General features: G+C 46.1%; 6 protein-coding genes across 10 annotated transcripts in view; 3 read left to right on the forward strand and 3 right to left on the reverse strand.

Annotated features, from left to right (window-relative positions):
- Window positions 1-4,366, reverse strand: LOC113216689 (zinc finger protein 271). Of its 3 annotated transcripts, none has more exons than XM_026436491.2 (11): window positions 4,275-4,366; window positions 3,210-3,786; window positions 3,002-3,130; window positions 2,724-2,905; window positions 2,264-2,640; window positions 1,977-2,148; window positions 1,638-1,863; window positions 1,351-1,539; window positions 1,018-1,239; window positions 612-935; window positions 1-531 (listed from the first exon to the last, which is right to left on the reverse strand). In XM_026436491.2, the coding sequence occupies exons 2-11, from the start codon at window positions 3,744-3,746 to the stop codon at window positions 235-237; spliced, it is 2,655 nt and encodes an 884-aa protein (XP_026292276.1). In that variant the 5' UTR covers window positions 3,747-3,786; window positions 4,275-4,366; the 3' UTR covers window positions 1-234. The 3 variants fall into 3 exon arrangements, with proteins under 3 accessions (XP_026292276.1, XP_026292273.1, XP_026292274.1); XM_026436488.2 differs by lacking the exon at window positions 4,275-4,366 and adding an exon at window positions 3,882-4,029; XM_026436489.2 differs by lacking the exon at window positions 4,275-4,366 and adding an exon at window positions 3,886-4,028.
- On the forward strand, window positions 3,996-4,436 carry LOC113216620 (uncharacterized). Its single transcript, XM_026436363.2, has 2 exons — window positions 3,996-4,127; window positions 4,217-4,436. Exons 1-2 carry the CDS (start codon window positions 4,021-4,023, stop codon window positions 4,434-4,436), a joined length of 327 nt encoding a protein of 108 aa, XP_026292148.1. The 5' UTR covers window positions 3,996-4,020.
- LOC113216694 (uncharacterized) lies at window positions 4,291-5,384 on the forward strand. The gene is made up of 3 exons (XM_052273475.1): window positions 4,291-4,438; window positions 4,926-5,127; window positions 5,222-5,384. Exons 2-3 carry the CDS (start codon window positions 4,938-4,940, stop codon window positions 5,263-5,265), a joined length of 234 nt encoding a protein of 77 aa, XP_052129435.1. The 5' UTR covers window positions 4,291-4,438; window positions 4,926-4,937; the 3' UTR covers window positions 5,266-5,384.
- Window positions 5,385-5,476: 92 nt separating this feature from the next.
- LOC113216691 (general transcription factor IIF subunit 2-like) lies at window positions 5,477-7,007 on the reverse strand. 2 transcript variants are annotated; one of them, XM_052273473.1, is made up of 8 exons: window positions 6,967-7,007; window positions 6,773-6,859; window positions 6,606-6,679; window positions 6,385-6,533; window positions 6,225-6,311; window positions 6,012-6,136; window positions 5,783-5,926; window positions 5,477-5,691 (listed from the first exon to the last, which is right to left on the reverse strand). In XM_052273473.1, the coding sequence occupies exons 2-8, from the start codon at window positions 6,854-6,856 to the stop codon at window positions 5,551-5,553; spliced, it is 804 nt and encodes a 267-aa protein (XP_052129433.1). In that variant the 5' UTR covers window positions 6,857-6,859; window positions 6,967-7,007; the 3' UTR covers window positions 5,477-5,550. The 2 variants fall into 2 exon arrangements, with proteins under 2 accessions (XP_052129433.1, XP_052129434.1); XM_052273474.1 differs by lacking the exon at window positions 6,967-7,007 and having other exon boundaries at window positions 6,225-6,308.
- A 488-nt stretch (window positions 7,008-7,495) lies between these two features.
- LOC113216693 (40S ribosomal protein S8) lies at window positions 7,496-10,550 on the forward strand. The gene is made up of 6 exons (XM_026436495.2): window positions 7,496-7,623; window positions 8,253-8,359; window positions 8,835-8,934; window positions 9,104-9,279; window positions 10,049-10,178; window positions 10,374-10,550. Exons 1-6 carry the CDS (start codon window positions 7,620-7,622, stop codon window positions 10,481-10,483), a joined length of 627 nt encoding a protein of 208 aa, XP_026292280.1. The 5' UTR covers window positions 7,496-7,619; the 3' UTR covers window positions 10,484-10,550.
- Window positions 10,551-10,805: 255 nt separating this feature from the next.
- LOC113216690 (opsin, ultraviolet-sensitive-like) overlaps window positions 10,806-18,676 on the reverse strand; it is a 28,245-nt gene continuing 20,374 nt past the window's right edge. Inside the window, exons 3-9 of one of the 2 annotated variants that reach the window (XM_052273472.1) lie at window positions 17,989-18,119; window positions 15,246-15,505; window positions 14,665-14,804; window positions 12,628-12,972; window positions 12,342-12,405; window positions 11,697-11,877; window positions 10,806-11,551 (exon numbers count right to left, since the gene is read on the reverse strand). In XM_052273472.1, the coding sequence (XP_052129432.1) occupies window positions 11,211-11,551; window positions 11,697-11,877; window positions 12,342-12,405; window positions 12,628-12,972; window positions 14,665-14,804; window positions 15,246-15,505; window positions 17,989-18,119 (1,462 nt within the window). In that variant the 3' untranslated portion in view covers window positions 10,806-11,210. Of the gene's footprint in view, window positions 11,552-11,696; window positions 11,878-12,335; window positions 12,406-12,627; window positions 12,973-14,664; window positions 14,805-15,245; window positions 15,506-17,988; window positions 18,120-18,676 lie in introns of both variants that reach the window. The other variant, XM_026436492.2, reaches the window with a different exon arrangement.

The raw sequence follows: 18,676 nt of genomic DNA on the forward strand, positions 1-18,676 counted from the left end.
TTTTTCTGTAATACAAAAAATACACAAGAGAAATACAAAAATACAGTGAAACCTCATTAGTAAAAATACCTGCTTGTAACATATGTAACTTTTCTGAAAACCTGAGTCAAATTTATTATATCAAACTACTTTATTAAAAATATCTGGGTATAACATTTTGAAACCTTAGTCCTGAGGGATTCTTAATACACAGGTCTCACTCTAAATAAATCAAAGAGCTTTTCCCAAATGGGTCTACCAATTTGATTGGGAGGTAGGAGTGGGAGCAATAGTGGAAACAGAAGGACCAACATCAAACTGAACCATTTGTTGAACACTTGGTGCTTGAACAGTGAGAATTTGGTACTGAGGTACAACAGTTTGCAGCAAAGAATCAGTAAAGTGAATTATTTGTGGATTAGGCTCATTTGGATTTAATTCAACTATTTGAGTGTCTTTTCCCAAATCTTCAATTTGATGAACAATTAAATTACTTCCCTCTTCCAAGATAGTCACAGGAAACTGGCTTAAATCATCTCTAATGAGAAGCGCCTGAAAAATAAAATTAGATTAAAATTCATTTAAAATTTAAAGATTAAAAATAAAAGAGGATTCAAAATAAAAATTGTTACTTGTGATTCTATAGATGGAGCACTTGTAATATTAGCGTTTGATTGAACTTCTGTAGGTATATGGTGAGTTCTACGATGTTTGTTCAATTCCTTCCGGGTATGGAAAGGCCAGTTACAGTCCACACATAAAAATGTTTGCTTTGCAGATGAATGGGTATGTTGGTGCTTAAGCATATCATTCTTTTGTGAGAATCTCCGACCACATATATCACAGCAGAATGGTTTCTCCCCAGTGTGGGTTCGCATGTGCACTAACAAAATACCTTTCCTCTTAAATCTTTTAGGGCAATGCTCACATGCCCAGGGTCGGTTATCACTGTGTGTCTGTAAGGCAGATCAAAATAATTTATTCACATTTTCAAGAAAACCTAATACTTACTTCAAAAATGACTTAAGATCCACTTACATTGAGATGCTGAGCAAGATTACTGGAACACCGGAAACTCATTTTGCACTCAGAACATGAGTATGGCTTCTCACCAGTGTGAATTCTTTCATGGACTGTGCAAGCTTCACGAGCTACAAATGACTCAGAACAGTACTGACATGAAAATGGACGTTCTTGTGTATGAAAACAGCGCATGTGGTAATCCAGTGTTCTGCGGTTGGAAAGCAGCTTATTGCAAATCTATTTGAAAAAACAAGTGATAAAAGTTTATTTTTAAAATTTCATTAGATTTAAAAATATATATAAAAGAGTGAAAATAATAACCAGGGTACAGCAATTTGTACTACTTACCTCACACTCAAATTTTATATCAGAATGTGATTTTGTATGCTCATCTAAATCACTGACACTTGAAAACAACTTCTCACACTTGGAACATGAGAATTCTCCGTTTTCTAACGGTGTAAAAGACTCCTTCTCTGTGTGTTCTCGTCTATGTTGCACCACTTCACTTAGGCTTTGAAAGGATTCCTTACAAACCTTGCAACAGAATGATGTACAGGGAAAAATTAAAAGAGAATCCAACACTTACAGCAGCTAAATGGTATGATAAGAAATTTAGCTTCAGTCTTCAATACCTTACAAACAAATTTCCGCTCTTTTGAATGTCTTTTCATATGTTGAGTCATGTTACCTCTTCGGTTAAAACACACGCCACACTGTGGACATTCATATGAACTCTCACTGTTATGTATAATTCGATGTTGACGCAGTTGAATCCTGCGATGGAATTTCTTTCCACATACACCACAAGCATAAGGAGTTGCATTCAGGTGAACATTAGCATGTTCACTCAGCTGAAATCTAGAAATGGAAGAGTCAAATAATTCTAAAGGCAGTACTCATGTGTCAGTGTGATGCTCAAATCAAATCCCATATTGTAAAAGAACTCTTTGAGTAGACAAATACAGTAATACCTAGATGGAAATGTTTTAGGACATTTGTCACAACTAAAACGATGAGTGAGTTTCCCTTCTACATGTGATCTTTTGTGACATCGTAAATTAGAACCATGTTTGAAACTTTTCCCACAAATATCACAGAGGTAAGGCGTTTCGTTGGAATGTGTTGCACGATGTATATCGAGACCTGAAAACAATATAACAAATTTAGAGACAAAACCATAGAAACTGAAGCTCACCTTGCTGAAGCTGCTTTTTTAAAATAAAAAGTCACATCTAATAAAATTAACTGCAAAACTTACTCCCAGCAAGGCGATATGACTTATCACATCTATCACAGTTGTACTTAGGCTCTTCCTCTACATTGTGAGCACATTTTACATGTGCCCGAAGCTTTTTGTACGTAGAAAACTTTTCATTACATAATGAACATGAACGAGGGTCTGATTGTTTTTCGGTTGATAATTTTGTATGCAGCAGGGTGTGTTTCTTTAATTTAGCTTCTGAACCAAAACATTTATCACAGTATCCACAAATGTATTCCAATTTTTCTGCAACTGCATCATCTAGTTTATTATCTGGAATTTCATCATTTTCTCTTTTATGTTTATTTTGCACATGCAATGCGAGTGAAGTTTGTCGTGAAGCTTTATAATCACATTCTGAGCAGCTCCATGGTCTGAAAAATGAACGTTCCACAATTTCAGCAGGTAATAATTCAAAACCAAAACAATATTTCCCCGAACAAAGTGGGATCCACACCTCTTTTCAGTTTCTTCACTTGGTATAATTGTTTGTTGGGCGTCAGCTACACTATTGGTAGGAAATGATGATTCCAATGCCTGCAGCTTTGGCTTTTTAGTTATCCTTGTAATGGCATCATTATCTTCAGCTCTTCCATCTTTTATAATACAGCAGTTATCTGTTGGCATGTCCAGCTGGGCCTTGGGCAAGAAAACAGCTTGTGAGTATGTTTTATCTTAGATGGTGGAATTTGTAGTGTCCACCTTTCAATTAATGAGGGTGACAAGCATTCTCACCAACATCAGGCTCATAGCTTTGAGTTTGGCATCTCCTGCTACACTTATATTAAATAATTCATAAGAAGTCTGTAGTTTTGAAGCACAAGAATTGCATATTTGTTGAGGAAGTCCATCATTTTCAGAAATCTGCAAAATAATAATGAAAATCATTAACATTTTGTGGTCAGGTGCGAAGGACACGTTAAGTCCCCTGCTACCCCTTTACCTTAATTGGAAGGCAATGGTGAATTTTATCAACAAGGCTGAGGGCTAATCCCTCATTGCTGAACACCAATATACAATTGTCAGTTTCTTTTGCACAAATACGGCACATATCTTGGTATTTTTCGCACTGTAAGGTTTTCTCGGTGAAGAATGACGCTTCTGGAATATTTGCTGAGTCAGCATTAATAACAGATGTCATCTGAGTCTCTAAATTGTTAAAGTCTGATGTATTTACATCATTTTCTGCAGTAATGTAAAGAATCTGAGGTTCCCCTGATTCACATGAATGTGCAACAATATCATTGTCTTTTGGTACTAAAGTTTCAGAAGGAAAATCTGAAAACTGTGTAGTCTTGACATCTCCCACAGAGGAATTTTTGGAACCACCGTACAAAGGAGGATTAAATTCAACAGAAACGTTCCGAAGGTTTCCTTGAAAAATGTCAGTATTTGAAAAAGATGATGATTGTATATTGTTGGAAACATTATTTACTACACACACTCCCACAGGAGGTGGATGTGAATGGCAATTCTCCATCGTTTAATGGCTCCAATTACCGCTCGGGCAGAAGAAACTCCTGAAATCAAGATTAGATAGTTAGGTAAAAGAACGGATTGACTTGCAAAGTATTTAAAACACACGCAAAAGATTATTATTAAGTGTACACTTAACCTACTACGACTGCAAGACATCAACGAAGTACTATGACAGTATGATATGACAAATACGATATTTAAAAACGTATCAAATACAATCCATCACATAGAGTTCCCTTCGGAAAACGTTAAAACGTTACAAGTTGCACATTTTAATGTTTGCGGACCAAATAGTCAATTTCAAATTTAGCGCCCTTTCAGACTTCTCATCTCATTGTGCGACTTCACTCTCTAACCCAAAGGGCATCGGACATCCCTTGAAGTAAGTAACTTTCGTTTATCACGTCGTAACGTTATAATCTGCTGTCCCGTACTTTTTGATTTAAAAAAATTGTCAATTTTTGAGTGTAGGCAGCAATTTTACAGAAATTCAAGTGTTGTACTAGTCAGAGTGCGATTTATACAGAACCTAGACAGAACGGAGTTTGGGTTGGAGAGTAGTAGGTGGTGGAACAACTCCATGGTGGAACAGCTGTCATCACATCAGTGCGAAGATCGCTGCAGCCCACTGAAGTTCTGTCGGTCGCGTGTGACTCAAGTCCGGACAAGTCTTTTCACGTTCGTCTTATAAAGGTGAGTTTGGTGTGATGGTGCGAACAAATTTTCACTTCCAGCCCCTTTGCTAATAGAAAAGTAAGATTGCAAACTCTTGGCTTGTTTATCTTGGGCGCAAAGCTCAACATTTTTGTGTCAAAGCCAGGACGGCCAGGACCACCCCATTCTTGCGTCATTTCCTTTGTTCACTCTCTGCATCTAAAACTCTTTAATCGTTCATTCCGACTGCATTTTGTGTCCTGGATAAATCAAAGTGAGCGATCCTTTCTTCGAAAACTGCTAAAATTGTACTTAAATTCCCCACATGTGCCCAAAATATTGTAAATAGACATCTCCCCATTTGACCTATATTTTGTCTAACGTGACTGCGTGACGAAAGGGGCTTCAGTAACTCTAAGAATTGCTTTAAACTCACTTTCTTAATTTTATCATCGCCAGTTTCTCAGTAGTATTGTTAAAGTAAGTCTAAATTTCATCGTCCATATTAATAAATATGTCTTTCCAGATCTCATCTACAATGCAGATCTTTGTGAAAACCCTCACTGGGAAAACTATCACCTTAGAGGTTGAACCCTCAGACTCTATTGAGAACGTCAAAGCCAAAATTCAGGACAAGGAAGGAATCCCCCCAGACCAGCAGCGTCTTATTTTTGCTGGAAAGCAGCTTGAGGATGGGCGCACACTGTCAGACTACAACATTCAAAAAGGTATTGTGAAATGTGACAGATGGTGTGTTTTTATTTGCCTATTTTCTCTCATGTTTGTTTGTTTTATCTAACTTATACCCATCTTCATTTCCAGAATCAACTCTACATTTGGTGCTTCGTCTTAGGGGTGGTTACTAATCCTGAGGTTTTTTCATTGCTCTATGTTTTGTCATTCCATTTATTTCATTTTTTTTATTTTCTGATTCTTCTCTGCATACCATTGTGAAAATCTACTAATTAAATTTCATTCAATGCAATATGTGTCATTCTTTTCCTATTCTGTATGCTCTCAGAGGAGGAGCCAAATTTAAGAATGCTTAGCAGTTGGGACAATCAACGGTACACGAGCTACATTTTTTACACACAGTATTTCATTTATTCTAATTTACATATCAAATAATTTACAATTGCCCTTCAGCTTGCCTAATCAGAATCTGATTTGTTGTCTTTTTCAGTAGATTGTTCCTTATAATGCCTATATTCGGGCTTCAATTCCCACATGTTTTTATGTGGTTTCTTCATGTTGTAATCACAAACTTCCTTCAATATCTCTTTTAAGTATGTCTGAAACACAATGGAGTAGAAACATTTATACTGTGGTTCTCACAACATAAGGAATGCTGAGATTAAGATGGACTTCAATCAAATTACATACCACTGGCTGTTTAGTGATTTTAACAAGGTCTTTAATATTATAGTACTGGTGCTTTTCAAATGCAGCAAACATCATTTCCATGACAGCATCCTTATCATCTCTTGCCTTTTTCCCTTCTGCTTTCTTTCTCTCTTCATACTCAATCTGCAATATTAATTAATTTAATAATAACTTGAACTTTGATAAACTATTAAGAGAAATTTAGATTAATACATAGTACATCACTTACATTGTGTTTGTGATTCGCAACAGGCTTGTAGTTCTGAACTATCCTATCAAGCTGCTGAACTTTCCTTACAGGCTGAGCTGCCTTTCTAAAGGTTTCTGCCTTCAAACGCATGTACCCTTTATCAGCTGAGGAAAACAATGAAAATTTTAAGAACAAAGCACTTTGCAATGAGTTCGCATTTCTGTACAAACGAAAAATAGTGTTAGAGCTTACCATACGGACGACATTCCAACTTTTGCTGAATCTTCCCTTCAAAACATAACTTTTCTGAGTCTGGGACCACTGAGTCCAAATTTGCTGCTAGAAGTGCAAGAAAATCATTAATTTAATAACAATTACTGTTCAATACTTATACCGCTGATTAGATACTTACGAGAGGAGTGAGAAAAAACACCAAGAGTTTGCCTCTCAACAATCTGCACATCTAATCGATGGTCTTTGGGGATAGTTGACTGCCCTGGATCCTGGGCTATCAGAAAATCTGACAAGGCAAGGGTAACAACTGCTTTCTGACCAGGATTTCTATAAAATATATTTAAATGAGTACTGTGTGAAGAAAATATATATTTTTTATGAATGTCAAATGCTGACTACCTTGTGATTCTGAGCTTCCCAACTTCTACATTTCCTGCAGCTTTTTCCCACTTTTGATTGATATACTTCGGAACCTGAAAATGGAGTAAATTATACGTATTTGATTATCAATTATACATAATTGATTGATTTATTTCAAAACAAATTTTTGCTGTTATTTATTGTACCTTTACCAACCAAACTCCTCGCGCTGCATTGGAGATATCCAATTCTTTGTCTGTTTGGGATGGTGTTGATACTGTCGACGACATGTTCTGAAACAGTAAACAAATAAAAAATAATTTAATAGATTATTATTCAAAGAAAATGATCAGTTTTAGTTAGGTTACAAAGGACATAAATCTTTATTTTCAATAGATACAATTTTTTGTTAGAGGTAACATTCATGCTGACAGGTATGTTGGTCTAATTTCTTTTTTTTAAATATTCACAAGCTTAATGCATCACAAACTTATGTAGTACAAAATATATTGAAAATGCTAATGGATACACAAAGTTTTTACTCAGTGCATTGTAATGCTGTCTTAAACAAATCAATTGTGTACTGAGAAAATTATCACACACACACACACACACACATTGAGATTTTTAAAAGAGGAAAAGAAGTCTCCTTTTTTTAAAACGGCAAAGTAAAGTATCTTTGTTTTCTATTTCCCTCTCTTTGAGCTTTGCGGGCGAATGGCTTCCTCTTTGTTTTGTTTTCAATATTTTCCCCGGCCCATGTGATCACTCATATCTCTTTTCCGGTTGTGTGGGAAAGTTACATTTCTACATTTCTGACACTTTGCAACAGTTCAATGAAATTGTAAGTGTTTGAAATTTTGGAATAGGTCTTTTAATTTTCAGCAAACTAGCTTCCAACAAAAAGTCGGTTTTCGCCGCAAGTTTTCGTTTGATGACTAGCGCGAAGACGTTGGTACCCCTGAACCCTCGCCACAACAAATCCTACACCTTGCGACAGTTGGCCGCACTTCCATCCAGTCCCATCTTCCGTTCTTTCCACAGCAGGTCAAAATGGGTGAGTATCGTTGAATTCACATTATCCTGTTCCATCCGAAATTTAATGTGAGGAAGTCGCAATTTTGTATCAGTGGACTCTTAAAGTGCATAATTATTTACGCCGCACAAATACTATTCGTATGTTTGGAGCTTTTCTTGGTCCAGAATTCTACAGGCGACGTGTCGTGGCACTTAGGTTATGCGCTTGTGCATGTGGTTTAGCTCAGCATTTCAAGTCGCCTGTTCAAATCGTGTGTTCGCCAGAGAATGGCGCCTGTTTCGTATGATTTGGCTCAGTTTGCGTGTCGATTGCCCGATCGTTTCGTTCAATTCCACCGGGTATTGACTGCGAGCGGTGTTTACAGCCATCAGCCGGGTTTAACCTAGCTGTTGTTGTTGTTAGGCGAAAATTTCGATGTCTTCAGCTTCTGGCCGTGTGGTCTTCTAACTTTGAGAGGTTGCCTCTGCGCTCTGTTTCTGTTCATGTTTTCTCCGTGGCTTGTGAACTTAATGTCGGTTTGCTCGTACTAGCTCAGGTTAGGGTTGCCTTGTGTCGGTGTCGTTGCTCCTCTTAACGTTCGTGTGTTATACTTGCGCGTGGACAGTTTCTCGGACTCCACTCATCCTCGGTTTATTTTTTGCCCTCAGGTATCTCCCGGGACCACTGGCATAAGAGGCGGGCCACCGGAGGTAAGAGGAAACCTCTGCGTAAGAAGAGGAAGTTCGAGCTCGGCCGCCCAGCAGCCAACACAAAGGTTTGTTACTCAGTCACCTGGCCGTTCAATACGGGTTTTCTTTACATCTTTGCTATTGCTTGAGGACATCCTTTGTGACCACAACACTCCTGGATTATGGCTAGGCCTCAGTATCCTGACTGAGACTTAGTGGTAAATGATGATAATTTGCATAGCTTCCTGACTATCTGTGGAGGAGCTTTCACCTCTAACGTTCTGAGCTTTACCCTATAAATCAGAAGTGTTGTTGTCCCAGTAAATGATGACATTTTGCATTGCTCCCTGACTTTCTGTGGAGGAGCCAAATCACTTCTAACGTTCTGAGGAGTATGTCCTTGAGTGTATGTAATTTTAACTGGTATGTGATGATATTTTGCATTGCTCCCTGACTATCTGTGGAGGAGCTATCACCTCTAACGTTCTGAGTTTAGTTGGCGATAGATCTGTCACTCTTATTTCTGTTAGCCAAGAAGATAATGAGTACTTTTTGTTTTAGCTTGGTGCCCGCCGTATTCACACTGTCCGTACCCGTGGTGGTAACAAGAAATTCCGTGCTCTCCGTTTGGACCAGGGCAATTTCTCATGGGGTTCTGAATGTAAGTTGTAACCTCAGTCACTCAAATCTTAGCAGCGAATGATGATTCTATTTCCTTACCTACTCTGAGACTTGATGAATACATATATCTGACAGCTGCGATCAAACCTTATGCTTTCACTGATTTTTAGCATAAAGTGGGTTGTTAATCTTTTCATTCATTTGCACAGGCTGCACCCGCAAAACCCGTCTTATTGATGTAGTCTACAATGCATCCAACAACGAGTTGGTGAGAACAAAGACTCTTGTAAAGAACGCCATCGTCGTTATTGATGCTACACCTTTCAGGCAGTGGTATGAGGCACACTATGCCATTCCCATTGGTCGCAAGAAGGGAGCCAAGCTGGTAAGTTCCTACATATCACATCTAATGTTTTTAAACACTCAAGTCCTTTTCCCACCCTCCTATGATGACTCTCATGCGTGTCATCTGATCTCAAGATGATAGATTGTTTTCTCTGAAAAAGGAGTAACATGTGGGCTTTAGCGTCTCTCTAGATTGAAATGTTATTTTCTCTATTGAGCAGATGGGTATTCATTTGCATGTGATGAGAATCCATGCGCGTCATCTGAAAATGTGATGAATGCATGTATTTCCCTGATGCTGTTTCAAACTGACCTTTTTTATTGATTGTTGAAATGCATAACTAGTCTTTAAATGATGATAATCCATGCGCGTCATCTGAAACCTTGATGAATGCATGTACATTCCTGATAATGACCGTATTTTCAATTGTTTATCTGGGTATCTAACTACATATGATGATAATCCATGCGCGTCATCTGAAACCTTGATGAATGCATGTTTTCCTGATGTTCTCTCTATGACTATTCTGGGTGTGAACATTTACATGATGATAATCCATGCGCGTCATCTGAATCTATGATGAATGCATGTGTTTTCCTGATTACATTTACATACTGTGGTTTTCCCTTCAATTTGTGCTATGATGATAGTTTTGAGAGAGGCCATAATTTGGTGTCAAGTTGTTTTGACTTGTCTCCTTGGTTCAATGATACTCTTGTCATAGTTACTCTGAGCACTTAGCTTGTTATGCCTTTGACAGCAAACTAAAAGTTCAAACAAGAGTAACCATATGTCTTATTTTTCTCAGACTGACGCCGATGAAGCTCTCCTCAACAAGAAGAGATCTAAGAAGGTTGAGAATAAGTACAAGAACAGACAAAGGGTGGCCAAGGTTGAGCCAGCTTTGGAAGAGCAGTTCCAGACCACCCGCCTGCTTGGTAAGCATTGCTTTTTCACACCCTCTATTTTCTTGCACAAGGATGAAAGATATGAGGGAGACCATCTTAGTGGTGAATTGTTTTAGTTCACCTCTGGTCATTGATACTCTTGTCATAGTTACTCTGAGTGCTCTTTCCTCATTTCTCACATTATCAAGTTCCTACTGATTTCCTTACCGCCAATTTCTCTTTCAGCCTGTGTTTCAAGTCGACCTGGCCAGTGCGGAAGGGCTGACGGATACATCCTTGAAGGCAAAGAGCTAGAGTTTTACATGAGGAAGATCAAGGCCAAGAAGGGCAAGTAAACTGTAAACTGACATTTACTAAGGTGTAATTTTACATTTTAGGTGAATAAATGTCCAAAAAAAATTAGCCATTTGTTTCCTTTTTCTCTGTATACAACATTCCTTTAAAGACCAAATCTCACACAAGCATTACATATTCCCTTCACTCAAGCACACTTACAGAATAACTTTGGCCAGCTTCAATTAGCATTGTTGGATATTTTTAAGCTTCACTGTATTCTTCAGCTTATCAGTTCCCTCAATCTAGATCAAAGTGAGGTAAAATCCAATCAAACTAGGGTTTGCTCCCGAGAATTCAATCACTAAACCTTGGAGGTGATCATTTCAAAGTTTTAGAAATTTTTATTCATGGTTCAGAGCTTACATACATTTTTACAACTGGTCTTTCTGTAACATTTCCTTGCTCACTCAAAATATTCATTTGGTTGAAGTGTCGCCTAGTCTTCTGAAATACTTGCATCCATTAAGCTCTCAATACATTTATAACAGCTACGTTTAAAACGAGGGTATTATTTGATGTTCACACTTGGCACTAACACCACTAAACCTAATGGTCCGTACTTATGCTGTCATGACGAAAGTCACTTTTTCCAGTAGCTCCCCTACCTTTTCCTCCCCAATCTCGACTTACGAAAGAGTTCACAAAATCAAAAATGTTTATGGCCGCTGGCAGTGCCAATGAACTCACACGGAATCACTTGGTGTCTACTCTACGGGGCGGGCACAGTTAAACAGAGATGGGGTCCTGCAGCACGGTGGGCAGGACCGGCTCCCCGACGCTCAGCTTGTTGGCGCGCTGCGAGAAGGACTTGCTCCTCCGCGGCTTGGGCGACGTGAAGATGGAGGGCGCGCGGTAGCGCTGCTGGTCCGAGGCCGACAGGGGGAAGTGGGCGATCTGGGGGCAGGAGGGGCAGTCGCCCATGGAGAGCGGCTGCAGCTGCTGGGGCGCTGCTGCTGGCATTGCTGGCATTGCCGGGGGCGGGTGCGGCGGAGGCAGCACGGGGTTGGCCAGGACGCGGGCTGCCTGCGGGGGCGGCTCCCCCGACGAGCTCGACCTGCTCTCGTCCGCTGAAAAAGCAAAGCAGCGTCACTCAGCCGTCCAGATATTCCAAAAGCACTTCACATGTTCCAAAAATATTCCAGATATTTTATGCACACCAAAAATCTGAGTGAGTGGTCGACCCCTCGGTTCTCCTAACACTACGCTGCTCACCTCGAGTGCCCGCGCTCCTCAGAGGCCCCACGGGTGGCGGGCTGTCCTGGACCGACTCTCGCAGGCTGCTCGTCGAGCACACCGACTCGCGCGGGTCGCGGCCGCGCGCGCCGCGCCTGAAGTCCACCATCATGACGGGTACGTCCTCCTCCTCGACGCACTCCTCGCTCGACAGGCTCCCCTGCGGACACAAAAGGAGACGTTGTGAGGTGAGGGAGAGGGCCAAAAGGAAAGGTGCCCACAGTCTGACGGGTTAGGCGCCTGCGTTCGCTGCGTAGGCCAACCCGCCACGCAGCTGTGTGAAGCGCTCGGCCCGCCCTGGTGAGCGCAGGCGTCTGCCCCGGCCGGCGAGAGAACGTCCTCGCGGCCCTCGCCGCGCGGTTCACCTCGCCCGGGGCTAGCTTACTGTTGGGGACAGGGGCCGAGGGGCGCCTTTCGCTGCCCGTTGTATCGCATGGCCTGCTGCGCCAAAGCAATCCCAAACGCGGAAACCACAAACACAGTCAAAACTTGTTTGAAACAGTTTTCAAAGCGACATCAAAACGATGTTGTTGTGTCCATGTCGCGAGTCGAAATGAAGCTAACTTTTGTATCGTTATCGGTACTTTATTCATGATGCTGTGCCCCGCGAGTACTCACACTCACCCGGCGCGCCGTGGTGACCGTGGCGGTGGACGTCAGCGACGCATTGCGCCTCCAGAAGCGGCCCCTGTAACGAGACAACGCACTTAGTTATTCTCCGTCGACGGCGCCCTCGTCTTGGCACCCTTGCCGACCCTTACCCAAAGAGTACTACACTCAAATAGAAAAATAAGTATACACCGACCACAAAAATAAGAAAAACAATCCGGAAAATCAGGGGGGAAAATCAAGGAAAAATAGAAACATCCGTGCACGCTTGTATTCATAGTAGAGGAACCTTCTCCCTCACCTGCCCTGCCGCGCCTTGGCTGGGCGGCGCGACGCCCGGCCCAGCCCGATCCCCAGGCGGCCGCACGCCCGGGTGCACAGCTTGGCCAGCTCGCGCCGGAAGCGCGGGTGCGTGACGGCGTACACGTAGGGGTCCAGGCAGGAGGCCGTCTTGCAGAACAGGGCCGGCAGCATGGAGACGAGCGGGTCGGGCGGCCGGCCGGACACGGCGAGCAGCGCCACCACGGCGTACGGCGTCCACGAGATGAACCAGAGCCCCACCACCACGGCCGCCACCCAGGCCAGCCGCACCTCCGTGCGCCGCTTGTCGTGCTCGCGGCAGTGCCGGCGCGTCCGCGAAGTGTCGCTGCAGCAGGACCAAAAGGACATCTTGGCGTTAGTTGCGTTTCGGGGAGAAGAATAGCTCAGGGCCAAGCGGGAACGTTTATATGTTTATGTTCTACCCGCTTTTATATTTCTGCCGTCCGGGAAGAACGCCCGTTCTCAAAATCACTCTGAAAAATTATGGGGAAGCTTGACGCCTGCGAAACTCGGGGTGGGCCAGCCCGCAGTACGCGTATGCACTGCACACAAGATGTTGCCTACCCATCAGGCGCTCCACAAGCTGAACTTGGCCGTTTCACAACGGCGAATGACGGGCAGTATGTCCGTCATTCTGGCTGGTACCTTAGCCGAAGTACGCTGTTAGGATAGAGTCAATGAATCAATGTTGAAATGTGAGGAGGGGGCGGGGGTTGATGGTCATCTCGGGGATGTAAAGTGGATTTCATTAAGATCTTCTTCTTCGCATTATAAACTAAACTCCTTTGAAAGGAGGATAGTTCAAACGTTTTCATTCGTGGGGAATTTAATGTTCGTAAAGGCACTAACTCACTTCGGCGCGGGGGCGGGAGTTCGCTCGTGCCCATATTATAAGTCCCCAGGGCGTTCTGGGGCCCACGCTTTTCTGAGAATAAGAAAGAGATGAGCAGAGAGAGAGAGAGAGGGAGAGAGAGAGAGCGTCTTCCACTTGACGCGACGCTGGAAGAGGCGAAAGGGGAAAGGGATATCGTGTTGACGCCCACCGGTATCACCGTCCCGAGCGCTCTTGGAGGAGGAGGAGAAGGGGATTTGGGGGGGGGGGGTCTGCTCCCATTATTATTAATCAACTGGGTGCGTCCCGACCCGCGGCGGCGCTACGTGCCAGCCACTTGCGCTATACGAGGAAGACTGCTATCAACTGCCTGTCACTTATAATTCTTTGTCCATTCTTTGGGCGGGAAAAGCGTGGAAAGTCTGAAGTTCTTGCAGTCGCGCTTGTTTGGAGAGTTGTTTGGGCGCCCGCGGGGCGTTCGTCGTGGGTGGTGGGGGAGCGATCCCCTTTGAAGAATGGGTTAGCAGCGTCGTCGCCAGCCTACCAGTAAATAATAGGTGTCTAAAAAGAGGATTTTTTCATATATTTTTTTTTACACAAAATGAAAACAAGGTGTGCACGCGGTTTTCGCGCGGCCCTTGTTTGGCTCCCGTGGCCTCAACAGGCTGGGGTGCTGAAGAGAGGTCTGGAGGGGCGGCGGGCGGTATTGTCGTGTCGCGGATGGGTATCTCGAGCCTCGAGCGGCAGCGAAGCCAGCGAAGCACAGCGAAGCTGACCAGGCAAACAGAGGCCATTGTCAATGGAATTCCTGAGCAGGCAAAGCTCTTTGCCGTACCTGGCCTGGGCCCGAGTGCGATGAGGTACAACGGCACCCGGCGCCGCCCCGCCGCGCCCGCGACAACTGGGCGCCAGGAGAGGGGTGGGAGCAAAAGTAGTAGTACGAGGGGAGCGAGTGTCGGAGCAGAGGGGATCCAGCGTGACAAAGTGCGAGAGAGGAAAAGAGGACCCCTAGAGGAAGAGAGAGAGCACAACGTCGGGCCCCAAGCACTTTATTACTCCCGCATTCCTAGGAGGGAGGGTGCCCCTTGGGTACCCGGTCGGTACCCCGGCCCCGGCGGCCCCCAGGGTGGTGGTGGTCGCACCCCCCTTACCCTAAGCCGGAGCCGTGCCGACCCCGCTGCTCACCTGATCTCGCCGGCCTGCCCGCGCTGCGTGGCTCGCTCCACGATCCGGTAGATGCCAAAGTAGCTGAGCGTGATGATGCAGAACGGCACGACCCAGGCCGCGAAGAAGAAGCACACGATGAACGTCCGGTTGCGCCAGTCCTGTGCGAAGCAGCCGAGCCGGCGGGGTGAGATCGAGTCAGGCAGTCAGAAAATTGCATCAACGGGATGTCAGTGCGACCCGATCGGTTCATAATATAATCATGTTGGGGTCCTTTTTTGACGCGGGCGCAGCACCTCTCACAGTTTTTGTTTAAATATTAAAGACATTGTTTTAAATTGAAACCGGCTTCTTTAATTTGGAAAACAGTTTGTTTGGGTCAGATTAATTTTCTTTTCAAAATTATCCTTGAATCAAAAATATGTGTCTTTAAAATTAAAGAAAGATGTTCCTCAACTTTCAGAAAAGTTTTGAATCAAATAAGCATTTCTCTAAATTAAAACAGGTTGTTTTGATTCAAGGAGATTTCTCTCATAAAATTTAGTTTGTTTTGACACAGCCTGCTTTGTTGTTTCAAAGAGGTGCTGGGGGTGGTTGCTCACCGAGTTGAGGTAGTCGAAGCTGGAGCTGGTGAGCAGCCCCTCGGGCGTGTAGCGGCTGAGCCCGAGCAGCGGGCAGGAGGCGAGCACGCCGCCGTACACCCACGTCACGAGCACGCACAGGCGCGCGCGCAGCCGCGAGATGCGCCGCCCGGGGTCCAGCGGCTGCACGATCACGTGGTAGCGGTCCAGCGCGATGGCCGCCAGGTTGGCGATGCTCACGGCGCCCGTCAGCCCGCCGAGGAAGCCGTAGACGTCGTTGCCTGGCAGGAGAGGAGAGGACTGGTGAGCACAAAGCCACAAGCCTTGGGGAGCACAAGCCTCGGCGAGCACGAGCCTCGGCGAGCACGAGCCTTCGAGCCTTGGCGAGCACAGATGAGCGCAATCCTTGGCGAGCACGAGCCTTTGGCGAGCACGAGCCTTGGTGAGCCTGGGGCCTGGCCTGGCCTGGCTTGGCCTCCGCGTCAAGCCGAGCTCCCTGTGGGTGGCCAGACCCGCCCGGCAGCGCTGCACCGCGGCACAGCATCCGAAAGTGCTCGGGGGCTCCATCTCCCGCGCCGCACGCCCGCGCTCCGATGTGACGAGCTAAGCCGCGCTCAGTGCGAGCCAATGGGCACAGCCGGGGGGCGGGCGGACCATGATGGCCAAGAGGAGAAGCGTCAGGCAGCTGGGTATTGTTTAGGCGAGTGGGCGCTCCGGCCGGCCCACTGGACTTGCGGAGAGAGGGGGGGGGATGGGGTGAATTTTCAATCGCAGCCTGCGATCTCTCCATCATAATAGGCAGACGCTCGGTCGCGTTGGTGCGAGGGGCGGCGGGGAGCGGGCCAGCCGGACGGTGGGGAGCGGCGGGCGCGATAGAGAGCGCTGCCGATGCTATCGCACGGCGCTGCCCTCCTATTCCACGTCGCCGTAAACCGAGCGGTAAAGTTTGTTTTTCGCGCGCCAGCAGACTCTTATAGAAGTATTGTGGAGGACCCCACCGAAGGCCGTTTGGGCGACACGGTTGGGCCGGACCTTCGCGACCTCCCTCCTGGCCACTACTGCCCACTCGCGGGAGGCGCCCCCTAACTTGGCCACCGCGATGGCTGTACACTGGGAAAACAAAGGTGCTAACTCCTACCTTAAGGGGCACTAAGGGTTTAGTGCCTTTACGAAGGCACTAAACATGCCAAAGGCACTAATTTTTAGTACCTTTTGGGCTGTTTAGTGCCCTTTCTCAGGCACTAAACTAGAAAATGTCTTTAGTCACCCAGGAAAGGCACGACTTTGCACCTTTTAGTGCTGTGCGAATGTTCGAAATCGAATCGAATCGGGCCCGATTCGATTCGAGTCGAAGCCGAGTCACAACGATTCGACCCCGAAAGGTTCGAAATTTCGAATCGGTCACGATTCGCCACCGAATCTTCCTGGTTAAGTATGCATCTTTCAAAAATGGTTAAGTATGCATCTTTCAAAAAGGGCGCACGAGCCGCGTGAGAGCGCCCTGGCAATGGGGCGTAAGTTTTTCACGCGAAGCTCTGCATACGAAGCACAGACATGACGGTCCTCTTTTTTTACCGCGAACCTTAAAGAAAGGGGGGAGGGAGCAAAATTCGATTCGATTCAATTCGTTCGCGAATTTACAAAGATTCGATTCGATTCGAAATTTTTCGACCTGATTCGATTCAAAGAAAATTTGAAGAGATTCGATTCGATTCGAACCAAAAAACTTGATTCGCACAGCACTAGCACCTTTGTCTTACCAGTGTAGGGGAGCCTTGCGAAACCCCCTCCGTTTTTCTGAAGGGCAAGGCCACGGGCTATTACGTCTAGCAGTATATTGGTAGTAGTAGTACAGGTAATAATTAAAATGGGGCTCTGCGACCCGGCGCCGCATGTCGCGTAACCGACCCCCCCCCCCTCCCCCGCCTCGCAGCACGTAGTACGCCCCGTTTTCTCCGGGCGGGGCAAAGACGATAACAATTTGTCGAGCGGAGCTAATTTCAGGTATAGAAGCCCCTGGAGTGTGTGGGGGTGGTGGGGGTGGTAGGTGGTGGTTGTGGTGATGGTGGTGGTGGTGGTGGTGGGGAGCAGCGCGCGCCAGTTCCAGCAGGGACCCCGGGGCTCGCCGGGGCTCGCCGAGGCATGATGTAAGCGAAGGGCCCCGGGCCCCCCGGGCGCGCCTCGATAATGGCCCCGAGGGAGCGCTGCAGCAGGGCGGGCCGGGCCGGGGCAGGAGGCCGCATGCATGATGTGGCACCGGCCACAGCACCCCCTCTTTCCCCCCCTCCCTATACCTCTCCCCGCGAGCAGCGCCACGCCTGGGCTACGCCACTTTTCCACCCGCGCCGCAACTACTCTCCGACTCCTCTCGCTGCTGCCGCTGCTGCTGCTCTCGAGCCTTCGAGTCGATCGAGATTAGCTCCGCGCTGCTGCAGCCGGCTGCAGTTATTTCGCAGTTTGTTGCCGCAGCAGCGGTGGTGCGCCCGCACTTTGCTACCCCCGGTGCGGGGGGAGGGGGCTCCGGAGAGCGACCGCCGGTGAAGACTTACGTACCTCCATACCACCGCTCTCCTCCTCCCAATTATCCGCCCGCCCGTCTCGAGTGAACCTCCCTTACGCGTTTAACCCTAACTTACAGCGGGTACTTTGTTACTCCACTTACTTATCCATTACCATAATCTTCCCCCTCCCGTCGTCCCTGCGACCCCTGCTCGGCTGAATCTTTTCCCTCCTTCTCTTTCCAGCAAAGAGCACGGTTGCGTACCGATTTGCCCGAGAATGGGTCCGAAGTACATGCTGTTGTAGATGAAGACGGGCATCTTGGCGAGGAGGAAGAAGTCTGAGATGGCGAGGTTCGCGATGAGGATGTTGGCCGGTGATCGTAGCGAACGGCATCTGCGCAAAAGAAAAACAAACGAAGCTCATAAATTTTCGTCACTGTGGAACCAGAGGCGGGCAAAAAAGATACGTCAGTCAGCGCAAAAGTTATTGGGTAGCTTTGGGTGCTGCGTTGTGCTATGCCGGAGCCAGGGTGCTTCGGAAGCAGAAAGATCCTCGTACTCGTATCATTCACATTCAGATCTTCGATATATATGTAAGCTAGATGGGCCATTCGTCTTTCTTCTGATCGAAGTGAGGAGCCTGATTTCTCCACAACGCACTGCTCGTCGACGAAAAAGAACAAAAACAAATGATATGAAATTATTGCGAAGGGGCCGCGTGTCATATTCCTTTTTTTGTGAGGCGGAGCCGCGTTGGGTATGAAGGACGAGGAGTTATGTAACAGGGACCATTCCTGCACGAGGGAAACGCCGCCATAGTCTGCAGAGGGCGACCACACGAAAATGTGCGCGAATTACAACTGAAATTCCTTCCCTGCTGGCTGAATCCGCGGCGACGCCCCCCGCCCCCTTACAGCGCGGTCTCCCCCTCTCTCTCTCTCCCCCTCCCTC

The sequence above is a fragment of the Frankliniella occidentalis genome, unplaced genomic scaffold (assembly GCF_000697945.3).
Source record: "Frankliniella occidentalis isolate FOCC.00 unplaced genomic scaffold, Focc_3.1 Scaffold275, whole genome shotgun sequence".
Lineage (NCBI taxonomy): Eukaryota > Metazoa > Arthropoda > Insecta > Thysanoptera > Thripidae > Frankliniella > Frankliniella occidentalis.